The sequence below is a fragment of the Alosa sapidissima genome, chromosome 24, assembly GCF_018492685.1.
Source record: "Alosa sapidissima isolate fAloSap1 chromosome 24, fAloSap1.pri, whole genome shotgun sequence".
Classification (NCBI taxonomy): domain Eukaryota; kingdom Metazoa; phylum Chordata; class Actinopteri; order Clupeiformes; family Clupeidae; genus Alosa; species Alosa sapidissima.
The window spans coordinates 23,167,277-23,194,885 of NC_055980.1; the positions used below are offsets into that span (position 1 = coordinate 23,167,277).

Here is a 27,609-nt window from a genome sequence, read left to right on the forward strand (position 1 = left end):
AATTTCTCCTTCCTCTGAACAAATTGCAAATGCTTTTGAACATGTATCAGTTGCTTTGTCATGTCAGTCAAAATTAACTATACTTACAGTATGACATGCTTTTGCAGGTTATCCACTAGGTTTTGCAGTTTGCAGTAATTGTTTTGAGAAATGCACTAACTGCTGTGCAAATGTTAATAGTGATGTGAGAAAAGCACTAAAGCGACTGAGAAAAACTGTAATGATAATCAATATTTCAGTGTTACCAGAATGTAAAGTCCTTTTGTCATTGACTGAACCAAACCACAACAGTCCAATGAATACAATTAGGCATAGAAGGACCCCAATGGGCTTTGCGCCGAATGTCACGAGGCTAAACCAGAAAACACGTCTAATCACATCCGTTTGTCCAGTGATAAACTCCACTCTGAGATCTCTGACAGCATCCGTTTGTCCAGTGATAAACTCCACTCTGAGATCTCTGACAGCAATTCAGCGACTGCCAAATTGGAAATACTGTACACCTGCTTTTTGAGTTTGAAATATTATCGTTCGACAAGCTGATGTGACTAGACCTGTTTTCTGGCTTTTATGTTCTGCATAAAGCTCATTGCAGTAGAGGCATCTTGAGGAACAAGACTAAACAACAGACGAGTGGCTTGAATGTGTAAAGGCATTTGCTAAATGTTCAAAAGACTGAAAAATTGCTTTTGTGTGCACACAAGTGACTAAATAATCTGGAGGTTGAACAAAGCGTTTTGAGAATTGTTTAATTCTGATCTAAGATATGTATCAATGTGAGGTAGGAATTATGTTATTACTTGACAATTACAACACAATTATAACAACAATAGAGCCAATTATTTCACTTCCAAACACATTTCAAATTCGTCAGGCTTCCAGTTGAACTCTAGAAATAAAGGATAGCACTCAGTTTTTATTTCTAAAGTTTATCTTTGACGCTCAGGAGGATTTAGCACCCAGTTGTGCATAAACCAAGGTGTTGAGCAGGCTAGCCCGACTGCCTTGTCACCACTTCTGATGGTGCATTATACTCAATCAATGACAGTCCTTTCAAGTAAATGGTCTTCATGGATGCACTTGCGTGAACACTCTGAAGCTCCCTAGTGAGGCTTTCAGCTAATGATCTTCCCCCTAATTGCCCTCTGGCATGTGTCTGAAAACAAATATTTATACTGCATGCATTTTCGTTGGAACCTCAATGTTTACTGGCAATGACGCTAAGAAATGTCTGCGACTGTCCCTTATCTCAACTCGAACAGGCTCAATCTGGTTTCCTGAGTACGTGCCCCTCAGGTGTCTCGACTTCCTGTATGTGTCACGGCAAGCAGGCATGGGGCGCGGACTCACATGGACCATTTGAAGTCCTGGCAGATAACGATGAGACGATAGACGTTGAGGATGACCACTAGGAAGTTCTTGATGGCGAAGAAGAGGAGCATCTGGTGGACGACGCCAAAGTGGAGCATGACTGTGAGGCGCACCACCAGGAACGGGCCGTCCTGGATGAACAGCGTCTCCACTATCTGCCAGATGTCCGTGCGGTGGCGGGACAGGAAGGAGTCGCCCTGCGGCCCCTCGGAGTCTGCTTCATCTGGGGTCAACACTGAGACACACACACACATACACACACACACACACACAGAAAGATACACACACACACACACACACACACACACAAACACACACACACACACACACACACACACACACACACAGAGAGATACACACACACACAGAGAAAGATACACACACACACACACACACACACACACACACACACACACACAGAGATACACACACACACACACACACAGAAAGACACACACACACACACACACACACACACACACACACACACAGACACACACACACACACACACACACACACACACTCACACACACACAGACACACACACACAACTTGTGGTCACAACACAGCCATTGTGCCCAAAATTCTCAATACATTGTAACTGACTTGTTGTAGGAAAAACAGATTGATTGTCTTGCTGAATCAATTCTGAATTAGCACAGCTTCAAGCTCACCCATAAAAACTACCAAAACAATTTCTAACTGACATAGAAAGAGACAGCTACACAACCTGAGTGTACAGACCTGAGAGATGGAGTGGGAATTGCAACATGGTCCAAGTCCACACGGCTAGGATGATGTAAACCAGATTTGGGCTAGACTCCCTGAGATGGAAAGAGAGAGAGAGAGAGAGAGAGAGATAGGGAGAGAAAGAGAGAGACTATGGGTTATCTGCATCTTTATTGGTTAAAAAAAAATAATACTAAAAAAAAAATATATATAATATACCAGATATGGGCTAGTCGCCCTGAGATGGAAAGAGGGAGAGAGAGAGAGAGAAAGACTATGAGTTATCTGTATCTTTATTGGATAAAACTGTCTTTCATAATTGTCACCCACGAAATACAAGAAAAAAAATGAGTACCAAAAAGAGGACAAAGAGAGAAATAGAGGTGAAGAAGAAAGAAAAAGAAGAAAAAAGAGAGGGAATAGAATACTGGGAGAACCATCACTGTGAAAACCCGCCATATATATTTTACTGACCCCTGCAGACCGCTTTGCCAGTGTGGTAAGAGCAAAGAGGACACTCCACCTTAAATCGCGGCTTTAAATGCTTCTGCAAACTCGTCGCGTGTATTGTGTTACAATATGAATAATGCACTCTGTGAAGTCTCATGGCGTATTTGTATGCACTGGGGACACACTGTACGTGGAGGGCACATGTTACACATATAAAACAAGCCACCGCAGAGACCAGGCCTCTCTGGGTTTTGCATTAGCGGTCATTCAGCCGAGCACACCCTTGGGCATTGGGATTTCAGAGATATGAAAGACAATCCGATGTGGAGAGTGCCTTAACAGACTGAGACGGCTTGTGTTTTATAAAAACACATTTTGGAAAACGGCACCACTTGGTTTTTTTCCCCCGCATGAGGCAGAGAGACCTCCTGGATGCCCGCCCAGTTTATTCATTTTGGAAATGATTGCTAATGGGGCTCTAGATATTGGGGTTGCATGTCGATGAGCGTTATTACGGTGAGAGGGTACCTGCTGTGTGATATGAGACAGAGCTAATTCTTATTCCACTATGCAGGAGACGTGCCTCTGAGCCCCAGCACTGCAGCGCGCTCCATACTGTGCAGAGTACACTTCCTCTCGCTCTTCTTCCTCACTAATACACACACACACATACACACACACACACACACACACACACACACACACACACACAGACATAAATACACACACACACACACACACACACACTTGTACACACACACACACACACACACACAAACACACATACGCACACACACACACAAACATACACACACACACACACACACACACACACAAACATATACACATACACACACACACAAGCGCACACAAACACACACACACAAACATCAAAGCATTACAGGCAGACATCCACCCATCCACACACACACACACACCCACACACGCACACACAGTGTCTACCATGAGTCACTCTCAGATCCCCAAGTCCCTACATCAACATTCTGCATCCCTCAGCAGAACAAGCAGCAAGGTCGCTACTCACTCTGGCCTTGCCCAATGTCCTTAGACCTACACGTCAGAACCCTCCTCTGGTGGTTTCCATTTTTAATCTCACACACTTCCCCTCTCTCTAACACACACACACACACACACACACACACACACACACACACACACACACACACACATTGCTCTAAACCAGTGTTTCTCAAACTTTTTCAGACGAAGGACCACTTAACCATTAAAAAGGAACGCACGGACCACCTAGCTAAAAAAAAAAAAATGATTAGACCTACTTCAACAGTATATTAGCTAGTGATGGGGACGAGACCGTATATGCCGAGTCCGAGACAAGACCGAGTCTTTGAAGGGTCGAGACCAAGTCGAGACCAAGTCAGTTGGTTTTCAAATACAGTCGAGTCTGAGTCAAGACCGAGTCTTTGAGGAAGCAAGTCCGAGTCGAGACCGAGTCCTTTAGGAGTCGAGACCGAGTCGAGACAAAGACCATAAAAACATGTCAGTTTTAATATTCATGATTTAATATCACCCCAATTAATAATCAACAGTTAGGCCCAGGCTTGGAATTTCACCATTTTGGGGGCAAGGCCACTTGGCCTTCAGTTGGGCATATTTGGTGGGGGGCACAAAGGCCACATGTCAGGGCACCAAGGCCAAAGTAGTAGGCTATAAAAAATAATCAAAGTTGTAGACCTGCATCACTGTATGAAACATTACAAAAACATGAAACATGACATATTACATAGAACTGTAAATCATCTGATCATCTAATATTTAGATGTCTAGGCTATATTTAATATTTATATTTATTTTATATTTGGCCTGTTATGGAATCATGTATTGAACAATTTAAGCACAGCTCAGCTTTAAGAAACTCAAATAGCCTAGATGCATGCTTAGCATTTTTTGATCATTAAGACTCCTTTCACAAACTCTTACTCAGCTGTATATCCTCTGATTTTAATATTTACCTATATCTAGGCGATATTTGTAACATTTATTTTGTATTTGGCCTGTTATGAAATCATGAAGAACGATTTAAACACATTTTGAAACCTAAAGACCAAAGTTGGAGACATGAATGTAGACCTTGCTGCAGATTACATTTTTAATTTAACCGGAATACTCTGGAACGGCTTACTGTACAGGGGACTGCTTTACAACTTTTGTGTTCGGTAAGGTCTGCTGTTTATTCTGATATATGGTTTGTCATGTGTTGAACTAAGGGTTCGTGAAGTATTCCACCAAGATGAATGGGTAGGGAGATGGGTGTAGCACCTTATGTAGACGTTATGATTAAATTTAATTATATTATTTACTTTTCTCGCGAACCGTTCACCACAGCAATTAGCGGCTAACATCGTTTAAAAGCTGAGAAAAAGCTCTTTCATGTGATGTGATACATGTGTCTGTGTGATGAGTAGGCTTAGCGATTGCGAGTATTTCAACTGAGAAGAAATGGTGAGTTTGGACGCACTTTCTGTCTTGCCATGCGCTGTCATTTTCTCCACTGCGTAAGACTGAATTAGTTTGCGCTGTGATGCTAAGATTATTTTCACAGGCTATAGGGTAAATAAAAATTGTTATTAAACGGACGCAAAGCAGAATATTGAAAGAAGGGGGCACCAAGGCCAACGCAAGACGTGGCTGCCGTGAAATTTCATTTTCAATTTTTTTTTTATATGAGCATAAAAAAATGCGTTGGTCTCGAGGACTCGGTCTGAAATTACGAGTCCTTCTCCCACTGTGGTCCGAGACCGAGTCAAGACCGAGTCTTCGAAGGAACGAGTCCGAGACGAGTCCGAGAAAGCAGAAAGCGGTCGTACTACATCACTGATATTAGCCTACACAATAGGCCTACTCACTGAACCACCTTGCTTGTTGCCTTTGCACTTTGCTTATTGTGTCAGAGGATTCATATGATTTAAACTGGCATTTCTCACATAGACAGCGTTGCAGAGGAAAATAAAGGAAAAGAAGGAAAAGAAAGTTGAAAACTTGGAACATTTTGAAAAAAAAAAAAGAAAGTATTTTGTCTTCAGCAAATGTATGTGTTTCGGCCCAAAGTTTGAGAGTGCAGTTTTCAACTTTGTTTTCACCGTCTTTTTCAAACTCACACCCAAAGAGGAATTTTAATTTTGGAGTTGAGATGCCTGTCCCTGCATTCTTTAGACTCTCTATTCTAGGAACCCACTCTTTTTACCCAGGTAAAGGTAACAACCGTTAAAGCTGGGAACAGACCTCCTGATTTTGTCAATCGCACCTGATTAGAACACGATTGAGCTGACTACATACAGAGTCTGGTAGGCTACAATTGGGAGTTAGTTATGAGCACAGACATGACGATTGATCTGTTGGCTGTTTAATCTCATGAGAGGGGGTGATCGGTAAGCTAGCCTAGGAGGGTATTAGCTAAATGTTTAGGTGCGCTACAAATAATTCTATTGGTAATATCTAACTCTATACTGTAGATATCTAAAGGTTCAGTGGCAATGCTCCAACAAATGCTAACAAACTCTAACATCCAAATATTTTGTTATTTTGTTTGATCCATTCACTGTGCATACATCTATGGTTTGATTAATGTGTTTCCCATGTGTATAATAAAGTCTGTCTGGTGTAAATGATGTATTTTTGGTAACACTCCTAATTTAGGGACTTTTGCTATATTAAAGTTTATTGAATCACTGTGTGGACTGTGGTGAAGCGATGTTAACGTTTGAGCTCAACGGCCAATCAAATTAGGCTACAGAAAGAACAAGGTGGCGTCCATGACGCCAAAAAAGGGACTAACTTGACGTCGGACAGCGTCTCACTGGTGAACTCCAGGATGTCGGCGGCGGTGCCCACGAAGACCAGCAGCAGCTGGGAGAGCTGGTCGCGAGTCACCCCCACGCCGATGGGCAGCAGCCACTTGCCCACGATCAGAAGGATGAGCAGGATCTGGTGTAGCGCCAGGATCCAGTCATTGGCACACACCGAGGAAAGCATCTTCACCGAGTCCTAGGGGGTCAAAAGCAGTAGTTCAGTAGCTAAAACCACATTGGAGGGGAGCAATTCAGGGCAGTTGTGGCCTACTGGTTAGTGCTTCGGATTTATAACCGGAAGGTTGCCGGTTCGAACCCTGACCAGTAGGAACGGCTGAAGTGCCCTTGAGCAAGGCACCTAACCCCTCGCTGCTCCCCGAGTGCCGCTGTTGTAGCAGGCAGCTCACTGCCTCGGGATTAGTGTGTGCTTCACCTCACTGTGTGTTCACTGTGTGCTCAGTGTGTTTCACTAATTCACGGATTGGGATAGATGCAGAGACCAAATTTCCCTCACAGGATCAAAAGAGTATATATACTTATATACTTATATAATTCTACCAGAAATACTCAGAAGGCCGGGATGGAATTCAAAGAGTCAGAGTCACCACTGCTACTGACTCCATTATGTGCAGACTTGGAGTAATTTCCATTTTCTTTTTTTTATTATTTCTTTTATTTTATTTCATTTTAATTTATTTATTTTTTATTATTCGTTAATTTGTTTGTTGTTTGTCTTGTATGTCTTGGTGTCACGGGTAAGCTGGTGACTACGCCGCTCCATCTGGCATCTATTGTCTTGCGTATCAGTCTTGTATGAGGAGCGCTTTGGGTTGCACTCTGTGCATACAGAAATGTGCTATATAAATAAAAGTGAATTGACTTGACTTGACTAGAGTACTAACAGCAACAGAGAGAGGAATGAGGTGGAACGTTCGCCTCTGCTGTCTGGGGTCCTTTTTTTAAAACCACATCCATTGTGAGTGGTCTATCTAGAGTGTTCATGATTAGGCAATAAAAAAAACATGCATTATCATTAATAATCCACAAGGCATTAACAAAGGGGGGGGGGGGTGTTGTTTGGGATGTGTGATGGCATCCTACTGTAATCCCTTCCCTGCATATAGACAAAAACACATGATAGTGGCTGATCACTCATGACAATCAGAATGAGAATTATTGTTGTGTGCCAGGTATGTTTGGACATAGGTTAGGATTAGAACTTATATTGCAATGTCCATGACAGTGTAAACATAATACACAGACAATAATGTATACAGAAAGAATGCAAGAGAGCATACACACATAGTGAAAAATGAGCTTGGATGTACAAATAACAAACAATAATACTGTAAGGTGTTGACAGTGACGCAGACCTGTACAGTACCACTCACAAAACTCCTAATTTTTCAAATGTAGGACAATTTTCAAAAACAAAAGTTCTGATGCTCTAGTAATGGAATGTTGAAGTGGCTCAAGGAGGTGGACAACGTTGATTTACACTGAGGACACTTGCACAGAGCTATGAGAGGATTCTTTAGAGGATACGAAAAGCCTTGTCCCAATTATTATTACTTCTGCATCCTCCATGTCGGCCAAGTAATACCAAGGGCCATTAAACAACTGAGATGCCACTTAAAGCAACACCAAAGCACTTTTCCTCTGTCGCACACATGCTATTTGTTTATCCAGCACTGGCTTTGCCAATAACGATGTCCACAGACAAGGTAGAATATGTTGCATGATTTTATGAAAGTATGATGTACTGTGACATCAGAAGCAAGTCAGATTTGTAGTTCCTTATGTCTCATTCCATCGAACTACAGATTCGCTACCCGATCTGGCAAATTTACATAGTGCGGTTATAGCCGATAGACCAGCCTTGTTAGACTATATTTTTAATAATGTTTTCTCAAGCAGCTAAATGTTGTTATTGGTGTTTTACTATTTAAAATGCACTCTAGAAGTCATAAATAAATAAATACATTCTAAATAAAAAGTCAACCCACTCAGTAGCACTTGGAAGTTTTTTCCACACATCTCTCACTCCACTGACCACCAGCACACCTCCAGAACGGGAAATATAAGGCTGAGGTCTGTGTTTCCTCAAAAAAGCATCTCTTGATGGCCAAGTGAAACACCCTTTGAGTACAAGTCCACCACAGTCCACTGACACCTCCGTCCAACTGGCACACACAAATAAGCCAGTGTGTTGAGGACTTGTAATTGTTTTTATAGAGGGGTGGGTGCAGAACATTCATTTTAATGACCAACTGAGTCTGGAAAAGTAATTTTGAAGTTAGAGAGTCTGGGGAAAATAATAGTTGTCAGTAGTGCAGCACTCACACTAGAGTCACAGTGCTGAGGTGTCATGACCTAGGCTAAACGAGACGAGGTAGCCTATTGTCCTGTTGGGTTGGAAAATCAACACACACACACACACACACACATACAGAGAGAGAGAGAGAGAGAGAGATAGCCTACCGTAAAGGTTTCACTCCCATTAGTTGAGTTCCTCCAGTTGTTTATAATACTCTTTAGGCTCTCTGAGGAATCCAGCCGGCGACACTGAAACATTAAGAAAAAGGATGGGAAATTGAGAGCAGGCCTAGCAAAGAAGAACAAAAGTACAACATCCACTTAAATCATCAACAATGGTTCAGTGTAGGCCGACATGAGGAAAGTTAACATAAGTGCTAGACTACTACTACTATTTCTTAACTTGTAGGCTACATTAACTGCCTATGCCTATGATACATTTCCATAACCTCTTTGGTTTTCTGAATGCCGACTCTAAAGTAGCCTAGCCTATAATAATCTATTCCGTTAGCCTACCTTATCATCAGCCGATTTGTTATGTTGATGATGCAACTCTAAAATCCATATGCTTGGAATGATGCTGAGAAGAAAGAGGAGTATAGCGGGGGAGAACCTGTGACAGAAACCAATTAGTCATTTATTTTTTGTCCAGTTCAGCATCCAGACCAATGTGTCGTGACTGTCCAGCTACCAACACGTAACTTATAGGAAGTATATTAAATAAGCTACTTACCATTTGTAGTCGCTACCTTTTCTTCCCTTCAAAGTTACTATCATTTCGGCCACGAGCGGTAGGTATAGGATGGTGAGAAGCCAATAATTATTATTATTTTTTACCGATGTCACTCTCCAAACTCCGATGAGGGACACCAAAATAAAAAGCGACCTTGTGATAACCGCAGAAATAAACTTAACGAACATTGTTGTATTAATATTAATATGCTATTTGCTGGAAAATGTTGGACACCTTTCAGACCTTCTCAATCTCCGGACAAACTGACTGAATGAGAGTCTGTCCATGGGAAAAGAGGCTAGACTACTCTAAAGACCGCCCTCGGTGGTCACTATCATCCAGCCTTCAAATTCTGACACACAACTTTCGGGCAAGGTGGCCAGAGTTGACATCTAAGTTGCAGTTGCATCACCAAATTGCAGGGCACTGTTCTGGATACGTTCCAGATCAGATAACGTTGAGTAGCCTATCCTAAAATGAGACTTTTATGCATTCTGCTTTATTTCTGTGGCTCATTACGTTTCAAAGAACATGGTCTGTTCTGACTGACATACAGCTTGGAAAAGATGACTTCACTTCACATACACCTAGCCTGAGGATCCCACGGCTTGTCGCTTTCGTTTTTCGCATCGACTTGTTTCAACAGGCTATTCAGAACCTGTTGATGAAGTGTAGCCTATATGTGTATTGCGAGATATTGTACCGTCTTGCTTTCGTTTTTGTCTCAGCATATTCATGCAGCCATTTCCAAAACTTGTAAAGAGACACGCATTTGAGATGGCAGCAATCTCTCACAATCAGATTTTCAACCAGGACCAAGGACAGCACGTCAACCTCTCCCACCCTCCACGTGCGTTACCACGGTAACAATCATCAACAACATGGCTGCAAGAGATAGAAGGAAGTCGGCAGAAAGCAAGAAGAAAGAAGTGGAAGAAGTGATAGACCAAGTATGTAATGTAATCGTCCGTTTATTAATGTAAAATTGTTTTCTACTGCTTGGTTATCTATAGGCTACTTGTACTAATACCATGACTTTGCTTGCTATCCTAGCAAGCAGGGCCGGAGTGGGGCCACTTTTCAGCCCGGGAGTTTCAGGGGCAAGACCGGCCCACTTTTTTTAGTGGTGGGGGAAATTCGATTATTAAAGCAACATTTCAGCTCTTATCCTGTAGTTTTTATTATAGGCTACCAATATTCCACTATTCCACAAGGATAGCTTGATAAGTTAACACAAACAGGAAGGAAGAAATAAAGCACTTGAAATGTATCCCACAATTCCACTAAGAGGCATATTGAACTACTGTATTGTTTACATGTTTTTTTCTGCATGGGTCAGCTATCATGTTGTTGTTTGGTGATTTGCTCCTTTACTACACCCACTTCTGAGTAAACAAGGCATATACTGCTCTTTCCTACATAAAACAACTTTAATTCATATGGTTAACTATTATCCTTTCTACTTGTCCCTGTAATCATAGCTAATTTCGGGCTCATCATTTTCAGCGGGGGACTGGCTGATCTGCTGTTCAGAGGCTACTTTTGTTTTTATGCCTAGGCTATACACAGATCAAGCTTGAGTTGTGTTATCAATATTTGCATAATATTTGCAAAGTCTATGAATCGCCATATTGGATGATACAAAAATGCTAATATTCTAATTAATTTAATATGTTACTTGCGAATAGTTTGACAACGCTACAACGTCCAGTAGAGGTCCACTGGGGGTTTAGCGGATGGACTGGACTTACCAGCTCTATTAGCCCAATTACGCCGTTATAATCATGGCTATCTCTCTTTACCAGTTGCCTTATGTCTGTCCTCTTCAAAAAAAATGGAAGTTTGGCACATTTGGCAGCATTTTCTTCCAATACTTTTCGTCTTTTTTTCCTGGCCTTTTCAGTCCCTCATGGCGTCTTTCTACCATCCATCCTCCCTGACCCTTATCACTACGGTAAGGCCGGCCCGGCTGGTAGGCTATCTGAGAAAACTTTTTAGGAAAGACGGACTATATGGACCCAACCAATTAACTTTTCTTGGGAGGTGAGAACAACCCATGCAGAGGCTGCGGTGTTAGGCATAGAATGCGAACGTGTGTAGCCAAGTTTAAGAGAAGATATAGATTAACGTGACAAATGTCAATATTTTTCCCTCGACCGGCCCAAAAGTGAAGCGGCCCACCGGGAATTCTCCCGATTCTCCCGATTACCCACTCCGGGCCTGCTAGAAAGTCATTTCCTGAACTTGAGGTTCGTGTGTGTTCACACAGCCTAAAACAATGTAGAAGCTATGCCTAGCTTAAACCGGATGTCAAGAATAAACTGACCTGAACAGCTTTAACCTCCTAGGAAAATGAAGAGCCAACGATACAGTGGGCACTTCAAACACTGGAGCAGATCAGCCTTCTTCGGGAACTGACTGTCGACGAAGTACAATTGTAAGTTCCTAGCACTAACCTATTTTGAATCCACCATCACATGTCTGTGTTATTCAACCTTTGTTTAATCTTGATAGTACAACAAAGGAAACAAAGGAAGTGTATGCTGGGCGACTTGAGATGTGGGCCTTTATTCATTTCTGCAGGAAATTTGAAGACGTTCTGCAGTTTAAAAACCAACAGACATGCCTGAAGGAAGCAGCCTTGCTAGATTACTTTGTGTCAGGTTTCTGGTGGGCCAAAGAGATGAACTTCTCCAGTGAGCAAACATCCTTTGTGATGGCACTACTGCAATCATCAATTGACAATATAAGTGGTAAGCAGCCTACTGTGATGTTGAACTGCACATTTTGTTGTTCAGTGACATGCCAGCAATGCAGGCTAATAATGATGTACGTAATTGGACTTTTGTCATACCAAACAACAACAAACTATATCATACCAAACAACAACAAACTATATCATATAACAACAACAAACTATAGGCTACATTAGGTAAATGTATACATGTTTACATGTTATAATGAACATTCATGTTACAGTGATGGTGTACATAATTACTAACTATTTGTTTGTTTATTACAGAAAAGCAGATGTCATTTGTGGACAACTTTACCGAATTTGGCAAAACCTTGATTGACCTCAGGAAGACTCCCTCTGCAGATGGCAACCCACCATTGTTTGACGTAGAGCAAGCCAAGTCCATAACAAATGACTTCACTTCCAGGTGTGTTGTTATGAAACGTCAGTGAGTAACTTTGCTTCCACAGTCTGCACTCTTACGTCAATAACTGTAGATCACTGCTGCCCTCCTGCCCCTACACGCATGTGTTAGTGTGAGTTTACGTGTGTGTGTGTGTTTGTGTGTGTGTGTGTGTGTGTGTGTGTGTGTGTGTGTGTGTGTGTGTGTGTGTGTGTGTGTGTGAGTTTACATGTGTGTGTGTGTGTGTGTGAGTTTACATGTGTGTGTGTGTGTGTATGAGTTTACGTGTGTGTGTGTGAGTTTACATGTGTGTGTGTGTGTGTGTGTGTGTGTGTGTGTGTGTGTGTCTTCCACAGTCTGCACTCTTACGTCAATAACTGTAGATCACTGCTGCCCTCCTGCCCCTACACGCATGTGTTAGTGTGAGTTTACGTGTGTGTGTGTGTGTGTGTGTGTGTGTGTGTGTGTGTGTGTGAGAGTTTACATGTGTGTGTGTGTGTGTGTGTGTGTGAGAGTTTACATGTGTGTGTGTGTGTATGAGCTTACGTGTGTGTGTGTGAGTTTACGTGTGTGTGTGTGTGTGTGTGTGAGTTTACATGTGTGTGTGTGTGTGTGTGTGTGTGTGTGTGTGTGTGTGTGTGTGTGTGTGTGAGAGTTTACATGTGTGTGTGTGTGTGTGTGTGTGTGTGTGTGTGTGTGAGTTTACATGTGTGTGTGTGTGTGTGTGAGTTTACATGTGTGTGTGTGTGTGTATGAGTTTACGTGTGTGTGTGTGAGTTTACGTGTGTGTGTGTGTGTGTGTGTGTGTGTGTGTGTCTTCCACAGTCTGCACACTTAGGTCAATAACTGTAGATCACTGCTGCCCTCTGCCCCTACACGCATAGCAATCCAGACTAGTTTCATTTGTAGTCCCACTCCCGCCCATGGTGAAATGACCTGCCATGGCACCAGAGTAGGGGCGTCCTGTGTGTGTGTGTGTGTGTGTGTGTCTCTCTCTCTCTCTCTCTCTCTCTCTCTCTCTCTCTCTCTCTCTCTCTCTCTCTCTCTCTGTGTGAGTGTGTGTGTGTGTGTGTGTGTGTATGAGTTTACATGTGTGTGTGTGTGTGTGTGTGTGTGTCTCTCTCTCTCTCTCTCTCTCTCTCTCTGTCTCTCTCTCTCTCTCTCTCTCTGTGTGAGTGTGTGTGTGTGTGTGTGTGTGTGTGTGTGTGTGTATGAGTTTACGTGTGTGTGTGTGTGTGTGTGTGTGTGTGTGTGTGTCTCTCTCTCTCTCTCTCTCTCTCTCTCTGTGTGTGTGTGTGTGTGAGTTTACATGTGTGTGTGTGTGTGTGTGTGTGTGTGTGTGCAAATAAAGCATACTGTACTCAACACTACCTCAGTTTGCCGTCACCACTATCACTAACATTAGACTTGGCTGGATCGGCAGACAACTCCCAAAGTCCCCAAAACCTCCTGTCCTCTGGTTTGTATTTGTAGCCCCCCCCCATGGTGGAACGACCTGCCATCAGAGCAGAGGTGTCCCTCTCTATCTTCACAAAGCTTTTCAAGACCCAACTCTTCCAAGGATACCTCCTTTCCTGGCACTTCTTTTTATATATATAAAAATGTATAGATACAAAAAACAATTCTACCAGAAGTACTCAGAAGCCCGGGATGGATGGAATTCACAGAGTGCTGAGATGAATTAGGCGGAACTTTCGCCTCAGCACTCTGTGATCCTTTTATTAAAACCATATCCATTGTGAGTGGTCTACCTAGAGTGTTCACAATTAGGCAATAAAAAAAAACATTATCATTAATAAAAAGCATTAAAACAAAACATTATCATTAATAATCCACAAGGCATTAACAAAGAGGGTGGGGGGAGGGGGGAGTTGTTATGGGATGTGTGATGGCATCCCACTGTATTCCCTTCCCTCCATATAAACAAAAACACATGACAGTGGCTGATCACTCATGACAATCAGAATGAGAATTATTGTTGTGTGGCAGGTATGTTTGGACATAGGTTAGGATTAGAACTTATATTGCAATATCCATGTCAATGTACACATAATAATGTATACAGAAAGAATGCAAGACAGCATACACACATAGTGCAAAATGAGCTTAGATGTACAAATAACAAACAATAATACATTAAGATGTTGCAGTGACATAATGCATAATAGTTTTTTTTTTTAAAAAACTCCTAATTGTCTAGGACAATTTTCAAAAACACAAGTTCTGATGCTCTAGTACTGGAACGTTGAAGTGGCTCAAGAAGGTGGACAACGTTGATTTACACTGAGGACACTTGAACAGCAAGAGTTATGAGATGATTCTTAAGAGGATGTGAAAAGCCTTGTCCTTGGCTTTTTTAGACCATTATACCCACTTTCTCCTCCCACCACACGTTGACTAGTGCTTATAATGTCTGCACTCTTATCCTCTAGTAATAGTGTTGACTGATGCAGCAGGCATTCCTACCTCCTCTGCGCCGTAGCCTTTGTTTTGTTCTTTATTCTTCAAGTGGCTTTGGATAAAAGAGTCTGCTAAATTAATAAATGTTTAAATGTTTCAAAGTTTAAACGAGTCTGTTAAATGAATAAATGTTTATGTGAATAAATGGAAATGTAGATGTTCAGGTGATCAAAGTTGAACTCGGTATCCAGGGTAGTTCTGTGTTGGACTCTGGAGGACTGCCAGTGCCCTCAGCATTGTGAATTCTAGCAGAGGAATGTCTAGATTCAGACCTCATGTCGCTTGCTGATGACACAGTAATTGGCTGTCATTCATTTGTAGATGGTTGTGGGTTGGATCCAAACCACCTGATGTGATAATGGGAGGAGCCGAGTGACATGTGATGTTGCTGTTTGTCATCCAAGTAAGAAATTAACATTAAACATTGGTGGTGGCAGTGGATGAATGAAAGGCAGTGTGTGGTTGTGACCAAAGGTTTTTGATACTTGACCTTAACGGCCAATAAAATCACACTTCTCCCTTCCATGTCCCAGAAGCAATGTGTTGATTGGCTGAAATTATTTGTGGTTCATTCTGAGCCACTACATTTGTTTCCCATTCCCATTGACTGTGAATCACAGACTGAAGCAAAGATACACGTTAACACATTGTATATTCTATGTAACAGGCCGTTTTTCACTCCCTCTCTCTGCAAAACAATGATTGCCGTGTTGTTTCTGGTGTGTTCGTTGTAAGATAACTCTGTGGAAAGAGCTGCAAGTTCTCCTTTCTGCTATCTTGTGCCCCTCTTGTTATCTGTGTCCAGTCGAATTTTGCTTCATTGTTCCAACAATGCGTGATACGATAGGAGACACATTATCCATTCCACAACAATGGACATTGTTCCAAAAGCTTTCAATATTTCATTATTGAGCCCTCCAGTATATATTCTCTCATTACTTTATTATTTTCTGTCTATATTTCTTCCTGACAGAGTTAATGTCATTAGCCTTTGATTACAAGTCTCCCTACCCCACCCTGTAATTGTTTCTCTTGATATTTTTAATGTGTATTTATGTATGAATATGTATATATACATATTTATATATGTATGTATGTGTATGTACTGTATATATATGTATATTGATGATATATTTATATCCTTACTGGTTGAACTTTGTGGTTAGTAATGTTTTTTAATTTATTTTATTGTATCTTGACTGCCCTCAATGTTCTTTCCGAGAATTAAAATAAAGTTTTCAATCAATTAGTTAGCTATACATTTAAAATAGACTCATTTTAACACGCTACATGTATGATCGGTAGCGTGAGCGAATGTAATCACTGATTTATCCACTGCCAGACGGCAAGCAGCAAATTGGATCTTCGTTTTTATTGCTGTTATAATTAATGGTATGCATAATTCATGAACCGGTGAATTGAGCGGATCTAGGCTGGAGTTGTAACAAGCTGGTAGAGGGGGAAAAAAAACATCTCTGTCCTTCAAGAGGCAGAAAACTTCATCCATAACTTGTGACCAATGAGAGCAAAATGTGTGCTGTGCTGTAAGTGCAGGGGATTGATTCCTGGCAGTGTTGGTTCAGTATTTATGCTGTGCCATGAGCCTCAGCCTGTTCTGGTCTGTGTTTAGGCATGCTGCATGTTGTGGTACTGAGTTGTAGTGTAGGTAGGAGCAGGCTTCATTCAGTTTCTTATTTCTTTTCTAGAGCGCTTGGCCAAACGTTTAAGTAACATCAAAGGAGATAAAGGCTGCACTTTGCATACAAACATGTTTATTGCACACATTGTTAAAAAGGCCGCACTTTGCATACAAACGTGCTTATTGCACATAATGTGTGAAATAAACGTGTGTATGCAAAGTGCGGCCTTTTTCTTCTTTGGTGGTACTGAGTTGTGTCAGAGTTGCTGTGTGGCATGCCATTTTGTGTCGTGTTGCATTGAATTGTGGGGTATTGTGTTGGTTTTGGTCTTATCTTGGTCTTTTTGTATCGTCACTTGTCTTGTGTAATGAAGTGTTGCGTTATGTGGTGTTATCATGATCACGTTGGAATAACTTGTCATAGGACTTGTCATGGCAATTACTTGTCATCCAGTGAATGCCATAGATTATGCTTCCAAAAGACTAACTACTATGCAGGATAAACTCATATAACAGATACCATGTCCTTTCCTGTATCATACACATCAAGTCATTGTTATCCAGATCTTAGTATCCTATTAGTATGCTATGTCATTATGTGTATCAGTGGATGGTAATTGGATAGAGGAATGAATCACACACACACACGCGCACGCACACACACACACACACACACACACACACACACACACACACACACACACACACACACACACACACACAAATCCAGAGAGAGGATAATGTTTGTTTGCTGCCCTCTGCTGTTTCGTTGTGGTGTTTACCCCCAATAACCAGATCCGCCACTGGGGGGAATTCTTCTCCAAGCAAAGGTCTCTCTATGTGCAAATGAAAACCTCCTGTGCCTCACCAATCAGATCAGTTTTTCCTCTGATGCGTTAACCATGAGCTTGTCACATCGAACAGAGGGGGGCCTTCAAATGCTAAACAGACCAGCAACACTCCGGGATCCATTTTAAACCCTCCAGATGGTGTGCTTTGCATTCATTTGGACGCACAGTGGACACCAAACAGGCCACTCTTACTGTAACGTGAGATGAGGCGTTCTCTGTGATGGCGTTCACAAACGGGACATTGCTTGCTTTAGGATTTCGTTGGGCTTGATTTGGGTGGCCACGTTCAAGCCCAGACGTGTTGGCAGATTGAACAGTAATCTGCAGGTAATAATGCGCCTCTAGGCAAGTGTCGAGATGTCTAATGAGTGGGGAAATGATGGCTTATACAGTGTAGAATAATAATAATAATAATAATAATAATAATGATACATTTATTTATTTTTTGACACTCAGAGACGTTTTACAGTTTTTACATAGGTACAAACAAACACACAGGTATATGGACAAGGTTACGTAAACAAACAAAAAACAGAAAAAACACACAGGTACAGTATATTGACAAGGCTACGTAAACAGAAAAAACACACAGGTACAGTATATTGACAAGGTTACGTAAACACAGAAAAAAACACAGGTACAGTATATAAAAAATACAATATATTCAAAACTCTGCAGCCAGGCTCCTCACCCATACCAGACGATCAGCACACATCACCCACATTCTCCATCAACTCCATTGGCTACCAGTTCCGTCCCGGATCAAATACAAAGTACTACTACTCACCTTCAAAGCCCTCCACAACCTTGCTCCCCCCTACATCCGCGACCTCCTGACCCCTTACACTCCTTCCCGCTCACTCAGATCCTCTGACCAAAACCTCTTGGCTATCCCCCGCTCCAGACTTTCCACCGTGGCAGGTCCTTCAGTGCCTTGCCCCCCAAACTCTGGAACTCCCTCCCCCAACCCCTTTGTGCCTGTCCTTCTCTTCCTTTCTTCAAACCACATCTCAAGACCTTTCTGTTTAATGATCACTTCTCCTCCACACCCAACACATAGTTCCTACAGATAACTTGTCTTTGTTGTATTGTTTTGTTTGTTTGTTATTGTGTTTCCCTGCCTTTGTCTCTGTTGTATTGTTTGTTTGTTTGTTATTGTGTTTCCCTGCCTTCCTACTATGTAAAGCGACCTTGGGTTTGAGAAAGGCGCTATATAAAATAAACGTATTATTATTATTAATATTATTATTATATGGACAAGGCTATGTATACAGAAAAAATACACAGGTGTATGGACAAGGCTATGTATACAGATATAATACACAGGTGTATGGACAAGGCTATGTATACAGAAAAAATACACAGGTGTATGGACAAGGCTATGTATACAGATAAAATACACAGGTGTATGGACAAGGCTAAAGACAAGACTAGAGAAGTGGGCAATGAAAAAGAAAACCACATGATATTACCATCACAAGTCTAAATAAACAAACGTCTTGGAGCTAAAAAACAACAACAAAAATAACAAATTCCAATTCAGTGGCCACTATTTGGTCAGCAACACTTTTATCCAATATATTGCCAATATTTTGACCTCTTGTGTTAATTGCCCCTTTGTCCAGCCGCTGAAACTCTGGAGTGGTCTTTTGTTGCAGCCTGTTCCAGCATTACCGCATGTACGAGTTCCTCTTCAGCCAGTCACGAGACAAGAAACTCCTGGGAATGGAGGTAAGATAAGTTCTAAATATTGAATGGCAGGTTCTTGGAAGGCATCCTGTCAGGAAGAGAGAGAGAGAGAGAGAGAGAGAGTGTATATGCACTTGAGGTGATAGAGAGAGCGGCACTCGAAAGAGGAACGTGGAGTCTGAAAAAAAAAAGCATAACAAATTAAGACATCTTGATGAAGAGCGAATGGATTGTTTTACGAGTGATTATTTTACCGGGGTGTTGTTTTCTAAATGATATATTCAGTCTGTAAATTGTATTATATATTCAAACTGTAAATTATCCACAGTCTTTTAAAACAAAGCATTTCAGGAAACTGTTAAGGAAATCATTGTTTTGATGACAGATGAAATGATTGATTTGTGTTTATTTTCTTATACACAAAAAGATTGAGCATAGTGTGCATACTTAACAATGAATGACTAGTATGTAACTATGTATAGATAGGCTATGTACAGTATATAGGCCTAATGGTGTGTGTGCGTGTGTGTGTGTGTGTGTGTGTGTGTGTGTGTGTGTGTGTGTGTGTGTGCGTGTATGCAATATTTTTCTCCAAAACACTTACTAAACACTTACTAAACTTGCACTAAATTGCAAAAACTATAAAAATATTGATATTGCGATATTGTTCTCCAAAACTTGTTTTGCAACCAAGTAGGAAAAAGACCCCCAGTGCATGCTGCCTGTTCTTGTTGATGTTGAGTATTAAATAACATGAGGAAGTGTTCTTGTGGGAGAGGAAACACAATAGTCAGCTCGGAGGGCATTGACCTCTCACACTCAGTGCCTATCTTTCCTGCGTTTGTTCTGATCCGTCATCGCTAGCTCAACAAACTTTGTGTCAGCCGCACACAAAAGCACCCAGCTCCGATCGGACCAGTCACCCCCCCCGTAGCCTCCGCTTGCCTGAGCTAACATATGTAATCTGTACGAGCACGCCTTTGTAGTCGCTGAAGTGTTTTCTTGAAAGCCCTTTGATGGCTGGAGTGAACTGACTGCATTTCTTCCGACAGAACTTTGCTGCCTGGGTTTGTCTTCCGAGATACAGGCAACGATATGTATCAATGCCTAGCTGTAATTGACGTGCGGTTTGATCACCTTTCACAAGCCAAGGGTTTTGGGTTTTTTTTTTACGCTGAGAGGCTGTTTTCTTAACGTCTTTGAGGTTTGACAGCCCTGAGTTCCTTATGGTTCAGGTGCTCACACGGCATGTCGCCATGACAGCATCACATCCTCTGTGGAAAACCGCTGTCTTTGTATGGAACATATTCCGCTTTAAATGAATGGCATACGTCGTAAGGTCTGTCATCCGCCATTATCTGGAACGCGACTCAGGCGAAATGATTGAATATAAACACCAACGAAGTAACATAAGAGATCATCAGAGATCATCAGCTGAAGCTCACTGTCTCATTCATTATTTAGATGCAATTATCATGTTGCTCAGATAGGCCTACAGAAGAAAAATAATTTTGAGGCCACATTAATATTTGAGACTATATCATACACGAGCAGCTACATTCGTCTGCGGAGATAAAGCCCCGGAATCACATAATTTGTAAAACTGATTACACCAAATTGTTGTCAGAAGACAAGCACCAGATTTGTTCTCCGACTGAGAGGAGGCTGGAGGCAGTTATAGCGGCTCGATAATGATATTTGCCTTTGAGTATCCTGCCGTGTTCCGAGGATCAGAAAACAGAATCTAGGTCAGCCTCGGCTCTGCAGATATAATGGATTCGGAATGTCATAAAACGCGAGTGCTTTCTGTTTGTTTTTGATGAGGGGTTCAAAGCCGTGTCTGCATATTTAATGCCCCCCGGCTTTTCGGAATATTTTTAGGAAACATTTTGGACGGGAGAGTGTAAATGTGTTGTCAATTACATCAAGACATAAAAAAGACTGGTGTGTGTGTGTGTGTGTAGGGGGGAATAGAAAACCAAGACAATGGATTGCAGAAAAAGCCTTGTAGTTTTTGTGGCTGGGTACTGTTAACATTCGATACTGTTAACACAGAAATGGATTCACTCAGGAGAACCATGATCCGTGTCCTAAAGACTTGGGAAAACAAAGAGGCTCTAAGAAAGACAATTGCTCTCCATCTCCGTCATAAGTTTGACATGCTCATTTTCGTTATATAAACACTGGATACTGTTGTTATTATGTGCTGGTTTGGGATCCCAGGGCTGTCAGTGCGGCTTTGCTGCCAAGGCGCTCAGTAAGACTTTCCAGACCAAATGAAATAAAGAAATTTAAGTCCCTCAACCATGTCAGGCGTGCACCCCCCAACCCCCCTTGCGAATTTTACAGCACGAGGGTCATGTTTACCAATCTCGAAGTGAATGTTTAAACTAGCCTGCCCATTACCCATTAGTCCTGACTGAACTTGCTGTCATTATTGGGTGGGGGGGGGGTGATGTGGGTAGCCTATGTGGCCACAGCATGAGTGAGATTATTGGGGGGGGGGGGGGGCTGGTGTGTGGGGGTGATGTGGGTAGCCTATATGTGGCCACAGCATAAGTGAGATTGCGGGGTGTGTGGGGGTGATGTGGGTAGCCTATATGTGGCCACAGCATGAGTGAGATTGCGGGGTGTGTGGGGGTGTGTGGGGGTGATGTGGGTAGCCTATATGTGGCCACAGCATGAGTGAGATTGCGGGGTGTGTGGGGGTGTGTGGGGGTGATGTGGGGGTGTGTGGGGGTGTGTGGGGGTGATGTGGGTAGCCTATATGTGGCCACAGCATGAGTGAGATTGCGGGGTGTGTGGGGGTGATGTGGGGGTGATGTGGGGGTGTGTGGGGGTGATGTGGGGGTGATGTGGGGGTGATGTGGGGGTGTGTGGGGGTGATGTGGGTAGCCTATATGTGGCCACAGCATGAGTGAGATTGCGGGGTGTGTGGGGGTGATGTGGGGGTGTGTGGGGGTGATGTGGGGGTGATGTGGGTAGCCTATATGTGGCCACAGCATGAGTGAGATTGCGGGGTGTGTGGGGGTGATGTGGGGGTGATGTGGGGGTGATGTGGGGTGATGTGGGGGTGTGTGGGGGTGATGTGGGTAGCCTATATGTGGCCACAGCATGAGTGAGATTTGTAGTGACATCTCGCTTGTCTCTCTCCGCTTGCCAGAGGCATATCGAAGTGATTGATGCCGCCAAGCTCTTTGCCCCGCTGGAGGAGGGCATGCCCGTTGACGTCTTCCAGCACTACTTGGCACCAGCTCAGCCCGAGTCGCCTGAAGAGGTAAGAGGGGCGGGGGCACAAGCGGGCAAAGCTGGTACGGAGGGTATTACGTAACCCGAGCCGAGGCCACCGTCTCAGCTGTAAATGACTAAAGTAATGACTCCATGGCCTTCTCAGATTATGCCATGATTAAACTAACTCGATTGGGGGGGGATTGGAGACCTCTGTGTTAAGTAAATTTTAGTGAATTCAATGAACCAAAACTCTTAATTAGTTTTCAATTCCTATGGAATCAGAAAGGCATTGGGCTTATAGGGTTTTATGCTTGCTAAATGGTTTTTTTTTTCTTCAAAGCATCCACAGTTAGACTCCGAACGCATGGCATCAACTGCTTTTAAAAAATGATACCTCTTAAACCGAGTTTGTTCAAAGGGGTGTTTTACTAACAACTCTTTTCTTATCAGACAAACAGGTTTTTGTGTTAACTGTAATTCAGTGTTTTTTTTTTTCATGAGCAGGAAATAAATGGGTCTAGTGTGTGTGTGTGTGTGTGTGTGTGCAAAGTGAGAAACAACATGCTTTGAGGTGCAGTGCTGTGTGTTTCTCCCGCTGAGATGAAAGGCCTCAACTCGACCTTCCTCTACTGTACCTCTAGAGAAAAAAAACAAAAACAGAGAGAAAAGAAAATGATCATATGAAATGTTATTTGGCCAGAATGCAGTTCAGTCCTGTTGCCACTAGTAGGCAGCAGCCCCCCTTTCACAAAACACAAACACCAAACAAGCTCTTGTGTTATTTACACTTCTTTAAAATGACTGTGTATGACTCACTTATGATACTGTATGCATCCATGACTGCACACCTTGCTTGGTACCCCCCCCCCCACACACACACACACACACACTCACACACACACACTCACACACACACACACATCCCAGTTGATGACTTACTCTTGTGCTTAGCCCTCAGCAGGGCTCTCCCCTCTGCACCTGATGCATGAGGCATCATTCACAAAGTGACAAACACGTATGAATCACACGGCAGGACACGGCTGTTTGCCCGGCTGACAGCTCGGCGTTATGTATTACGGCACCGCTGATGCCCATACCGCCGCCACTGCCGCGCTTGCGCTTGCCCCCCCCCGCCTGCCCGCTCGCTGGCCGGAGCATTAGGCTATGGCCGGACAAGGGCTGGCACAATTGGGGCAGCCGTGGCCTACGGTTAGCACTTCGGACCTGTAACGGGAGGGTTGCCGGCTCGAGCCCCGACCAGTAGGCACGGCTGAAGTGCCCTTGAGCAAGGCACCTAGCCCCTCACTGCTCCCCGAGCGCCGCTGTTGTTGCAGGCAGCTCACTGCGTCAGGATTAGTGTGTGCTTCACCTCACTGTGTGCTGTGTGTGTTTCACTAATTCACAGATTGGGATAAATGCAGAGACCATATTTCCCTCACGGGATCAAAAGAGTATACTTATACTTATATATATACTATACTTATACAATTATAATGCTCTCCGTTTTAATGTAGTTCATTACTCCTGGTGGTGTACCTGCCACGGATCTCTGGGCAGCCGTCCAGTCCAGGGGGCCCTGGGAGAGAGAGAGAGATGTGAGATGAGAGATGAGAGATGTGAGATGTGAGATGAGAGATGTGAGATGTGAGATGAGAGATGAGAGATGAGAGATATGAGATGAGAGATGTGAGATGATAGATATGAGATGAGAGATGTGAGATGAGAGATATGAGATGAGAGATGAGAGATGAGAGATCTGTTTGAATTAAGCAGGCCGCGAAGGAAAGGCGAGGAGAGGAGGAGGAGGAGGAGGAGGAGAAGGTGGGAGGAACGGACGAGAGGAGCGAAAGAGAAGGAGAACGAGGGGACACCCTGGAGGAGGAGGAGGAGGAGGAGGAGAAGTACAGCGTGGAGGAAGTGCGGGAGGTGCTCCGAGAGATGACCAAAGAGATGATGGGGAATCTACAGGTATAGTAGCACTCCTTAACCCCCCCCCCCCCCACACACACACACACACACACATTTCAATGCAAAAAATCCTAGAATTCAAGATCAAAGTGAGATAGATAAGCTTAAATCAAGGGATTTTCTTTAGGATCTTTAGGATCTTCAATGTTTAATACCGGCGCCCGAACTCTGGACCTTTAGTCAGTGTTAATGCTGTGATGTCACATGGTCAATCCGATTCTATTTTACATGTGTCAGACTTCTCCATGGAATGACTAAAGAGACTTTCCATGTACCCTACTCTGAACTTACCTAAACCTAATACTTTTCAAGACATTAATAGTTAACGATGCAGAGAGATTTCAACATGAATACTTAAAGTGGAAATCCTAATGTGTCCAACTATGTATCATGTTTTTTTTTTTTTTTTTGACATGACAGAACACACAGGCACGCAAAGTTTATAGAGAGAAATAAACACAGAGCAAAAACAAATCAGCCAAATCAGCAACCGAATTCCTCAGTACCCACAGCAATGGGAACTCAAAACTCCTTGGAAAGATAGCAGAGGATTCGGCCTTAAAATAGCTAACTACTGCCTTGTAAATGGTTTTACGGTAAGATTGTGGTCTGTAGGAATAACATCCTACCTTAAATTCCACAGTATTCCAAACTCATCAAATGCCAGGACACCAACTTCTTGGCATTTGTTTAAACGTTCAAGCTAAGGTCTCGCATGCTGTGGGATAAATTTAACCACTTGTTCAAGGATGACAAAAAAGGAAAGATAAAACCGACAGTCTAGCTGACAGGATGTAAAGCAATCTTTTGCAAATTCACAGGTTTTATGTAGTGTAGACAGAATCACCCATTGTCGAGCAAGTCTTCTGGTTGACTACCTTGATGGTAGTCGAGTTACTCCCTTGTTTTGTGTTGCCATCAGAATTCAGTGGACGGTGTTATTTTAAGATAAAAACTACACTATGCCTCTTTTTAAGTGCTGTTGACACTAACAGCTTATGGAGGCTCTCCAGCCAGTCTTATCGAGTCGGGTCAATAAAACAACTGGTGAAACTGGAGAAGCACTCCATCAGCCATGCTGGAGACCTGGGAGGCTTTGATTACATAAACAAACGCTCTTGAGAAAGACTGTCTGGGAGATGCCGTGAAAAGATTTTTTAGATTTCTTTTTTTCACCTTAAAAGCTGTGTTTGTGGTTGCAGTAGATGTGCCAGGGTGGAGGGGGGGCAAAACAACACAAATCAGTTAAAAAAGTGATGTGCACCAGCCTGCCCAGTATCATTGGTATTCAACACGTAGCATTAAGGAGAGCACACCAGACTGCGTTTTGGCAGAGGCTTCATGCCTGAATTGAATTATGGTCTGTGCGGTGCGGTCGGTGAAGGGAGAGGAGAAAAAACAGCACAGCAGATTGTTGTTTTTGTCCTTGTCACCTCCGTAGCGAGCGAGTTTTCACAAGTCGCATATTTTGAATGTTTTCTCATAAGCCCAGCTGGTCCCAAGGACTGTTGCGGAAATGTCATACATCAAATGAAGAGAAACCAGAAGAAAAAGACCAACAAAAAAGAAAAAATCAAACAGATTTTTTTTGTCTTTTTTTTTATAACGTTAAAATTAATCACCCCCCCCCCTCCTTTTTATGTGATAAAGAGCTTAGCAGTCACAGTGACAAGCCCTGCTTTTATTTGGCGGCCCTGTGTGTAATTTAAGATCCCATTTGTACTGTACAGGCACTGTGTGTGCATCGCGCCTCCGAGTGATCTGTGGCAGAACGGGTTCTATTTCCATCAGGCCTCGCGGGCACACCCAGCCTTTAATACACAGGCAAGGTCAATTACATATTTTACCCGCGCTAAATTTAGACGCCCTGTTCCGAAGCGATCGGCAAGACTGGTATCACTCAGTCGTCTGTAAGTAGGCGACGAGCTGCCTTTTTGAGAAAAAAAAAGAAAAGAAAAAAGAACAACTTCGGATGAACAGGGCTGTCCTAAGCATCCCAGTTGCTTTTTCTGTTTAGACGTTAACTGCAATCTTGCCTTTCATGCACTCGCAGTGTTGAGACGGAGACATTTATAAATATTTGGATCACTGCGGATCAGTGCTGGCACTTCAGTTCCCTGCTGTCCTGCTCAACGACATACAATAACATCCGTTTTTATTTTTTTTGGTGCTAATTGTATTTCTTCCCCCCCCCCCCCCCCCCCTCTCTCGGCTTCAGATAGATATTTTAGTTGCAAGAGTTCCCAGGCGTGTCATTACGGGAGCGTATCTTATCGGCCCTTATATGGTATAAACTCAACTATAAACAGGCCCAATACTCACTGTAGCGCTCGTGTGGGATGACTTTCTGACCAAATAGTCTTCCCACTCCAGATGTGAACTGGAATCCTTTCATTTTGAAGCATATGCAATTTTTAGAAGAAAGAAAGGATGGAGAGAGGAACAGAGAGAAAGAAAGAAAGAGAGCGCGAGAGAGAGAGAGGAAAACAGGGATAGAGCTATGGAAACGAAACGAGAGGCTCTCATAATTAAATATTTTATCTGGCGAGCTCTCCCAGGTCCCTGAGGTATATTCCCATGTAACGTCATGAGTTTGAAACCAGCAGCCCAGGGACGAACCTCACTCCTTCCCACAGTTACCCAAAGACTTCCCAGACTCCATTAAACCAGTCAATAGCCTTGTATTGACAGACTGTTATGCTCTATGAAACCACTCTGTGCTTTTTTGGATAACGGGAGGGGGGGTTCTGTTATTTTCCCTGATCTTTCTCTCTCTCTCTCTCTCTCTCTCTCTCTGTCTCTTTCTCTCTCGCTGTCTTGTTGTTTTCCTGACAGGCTGAATTTACAGAGAAGCTTCGCATCCAAGAGGAGAGTTACACAGCCAGGATAGAACGTCTCAAAAGCGTCTCATCAAACTGACTCTTCCCTCCCGTGGGGTCGTGCCCCCTCCCCTGCCCCAAGGTGGAGGAATTCCTCCCTGATGGCTCAGCAGCGCTGGCAAACCCTGAACACAAACTGCATACAAGCCGCACAAATCCATCAATCTGAAACAGATTTTTATAATCACCACTTGTTTTTTATTTTTTTTTCTTTCCCTTTATAACTGTGTTCACAGAGACTATGCAGCAGCTGCATAAGTCTTGATTGGTAGTTAATGGTGCGCTTGTCTGGCGTGTTTCATATTAAAAGTCGATCTTTACTTTA

General features: G+C 42.9%; 2 protein-coding genes across 3 annotated transcripts; one reads left to right on the top strand and one right to left on the bottom strand.

The window, feature by feature from the left end:
* Positions 1 to 566: 566 nt before the first annotated feature.
* Positions 567 to 10,218, bottom strand: LOC121700593 (transmembrane protein 26-like). The gene is made up of 6 exons (XM_042083669.1): positions 9,428 to 10,218; positions 9,211 to 9,307; positions 8,860 to 8,943; positions 6,366 to 6,574; positions 2,117 to 2,196; positions 567 to 1,606 (listed from the first exon to the last, which is right to left on the bottom strand). The coding sequence occupies exons 1-6, from the start codon at positions 9,613 to 9,615 to the stop codon at positions 1,347 to 1,349; spliced, it is 918 nt and encodes a 305-aa protein (XP_041939603.1). The 5' UTR covers positions 9,616 to 10,218; the 3' UTR covers positions 567 to 1,346.
* cabcoco1 (ciliary associated calcium binding coiled-coil 1) lies at positions 10,168 to 27,609 on the top strand. Of its 2 annotated transcripts, none has more exons than XM_042083667.1 (8): positions 10,168 to 10,377; positions 11,776 to 11,864; positions 12,011 to 12,180; positions 12,450 to 12,591; positions 19,176 to 19,248; positions 22,370 to 22,483; positions 24,208 to 24,405; positions 27,241 to 27,609. In XM_042083667.1, the coding sequence occupies exons 1-8, from the start codon at positions 10,309 to 10,311 to the stop codon at positions 27,322 to 27,324; spliced, it is 939 nt and encodes a 312-aa protein (XP_041939601.1). In that variant the 5' UTR covers positions 10,168 to 10,308; the 3' UTR covers positions 27,325 to 27,609. The 2 variants fall into 2 exon arrangements, with proteins under 2 accessions (XP_041939601.1, XP_041939602.1); XM_042083668.1 differs by having other exon boundaries at positions 10,170 to 10,377; positions 24,211 to 24,405.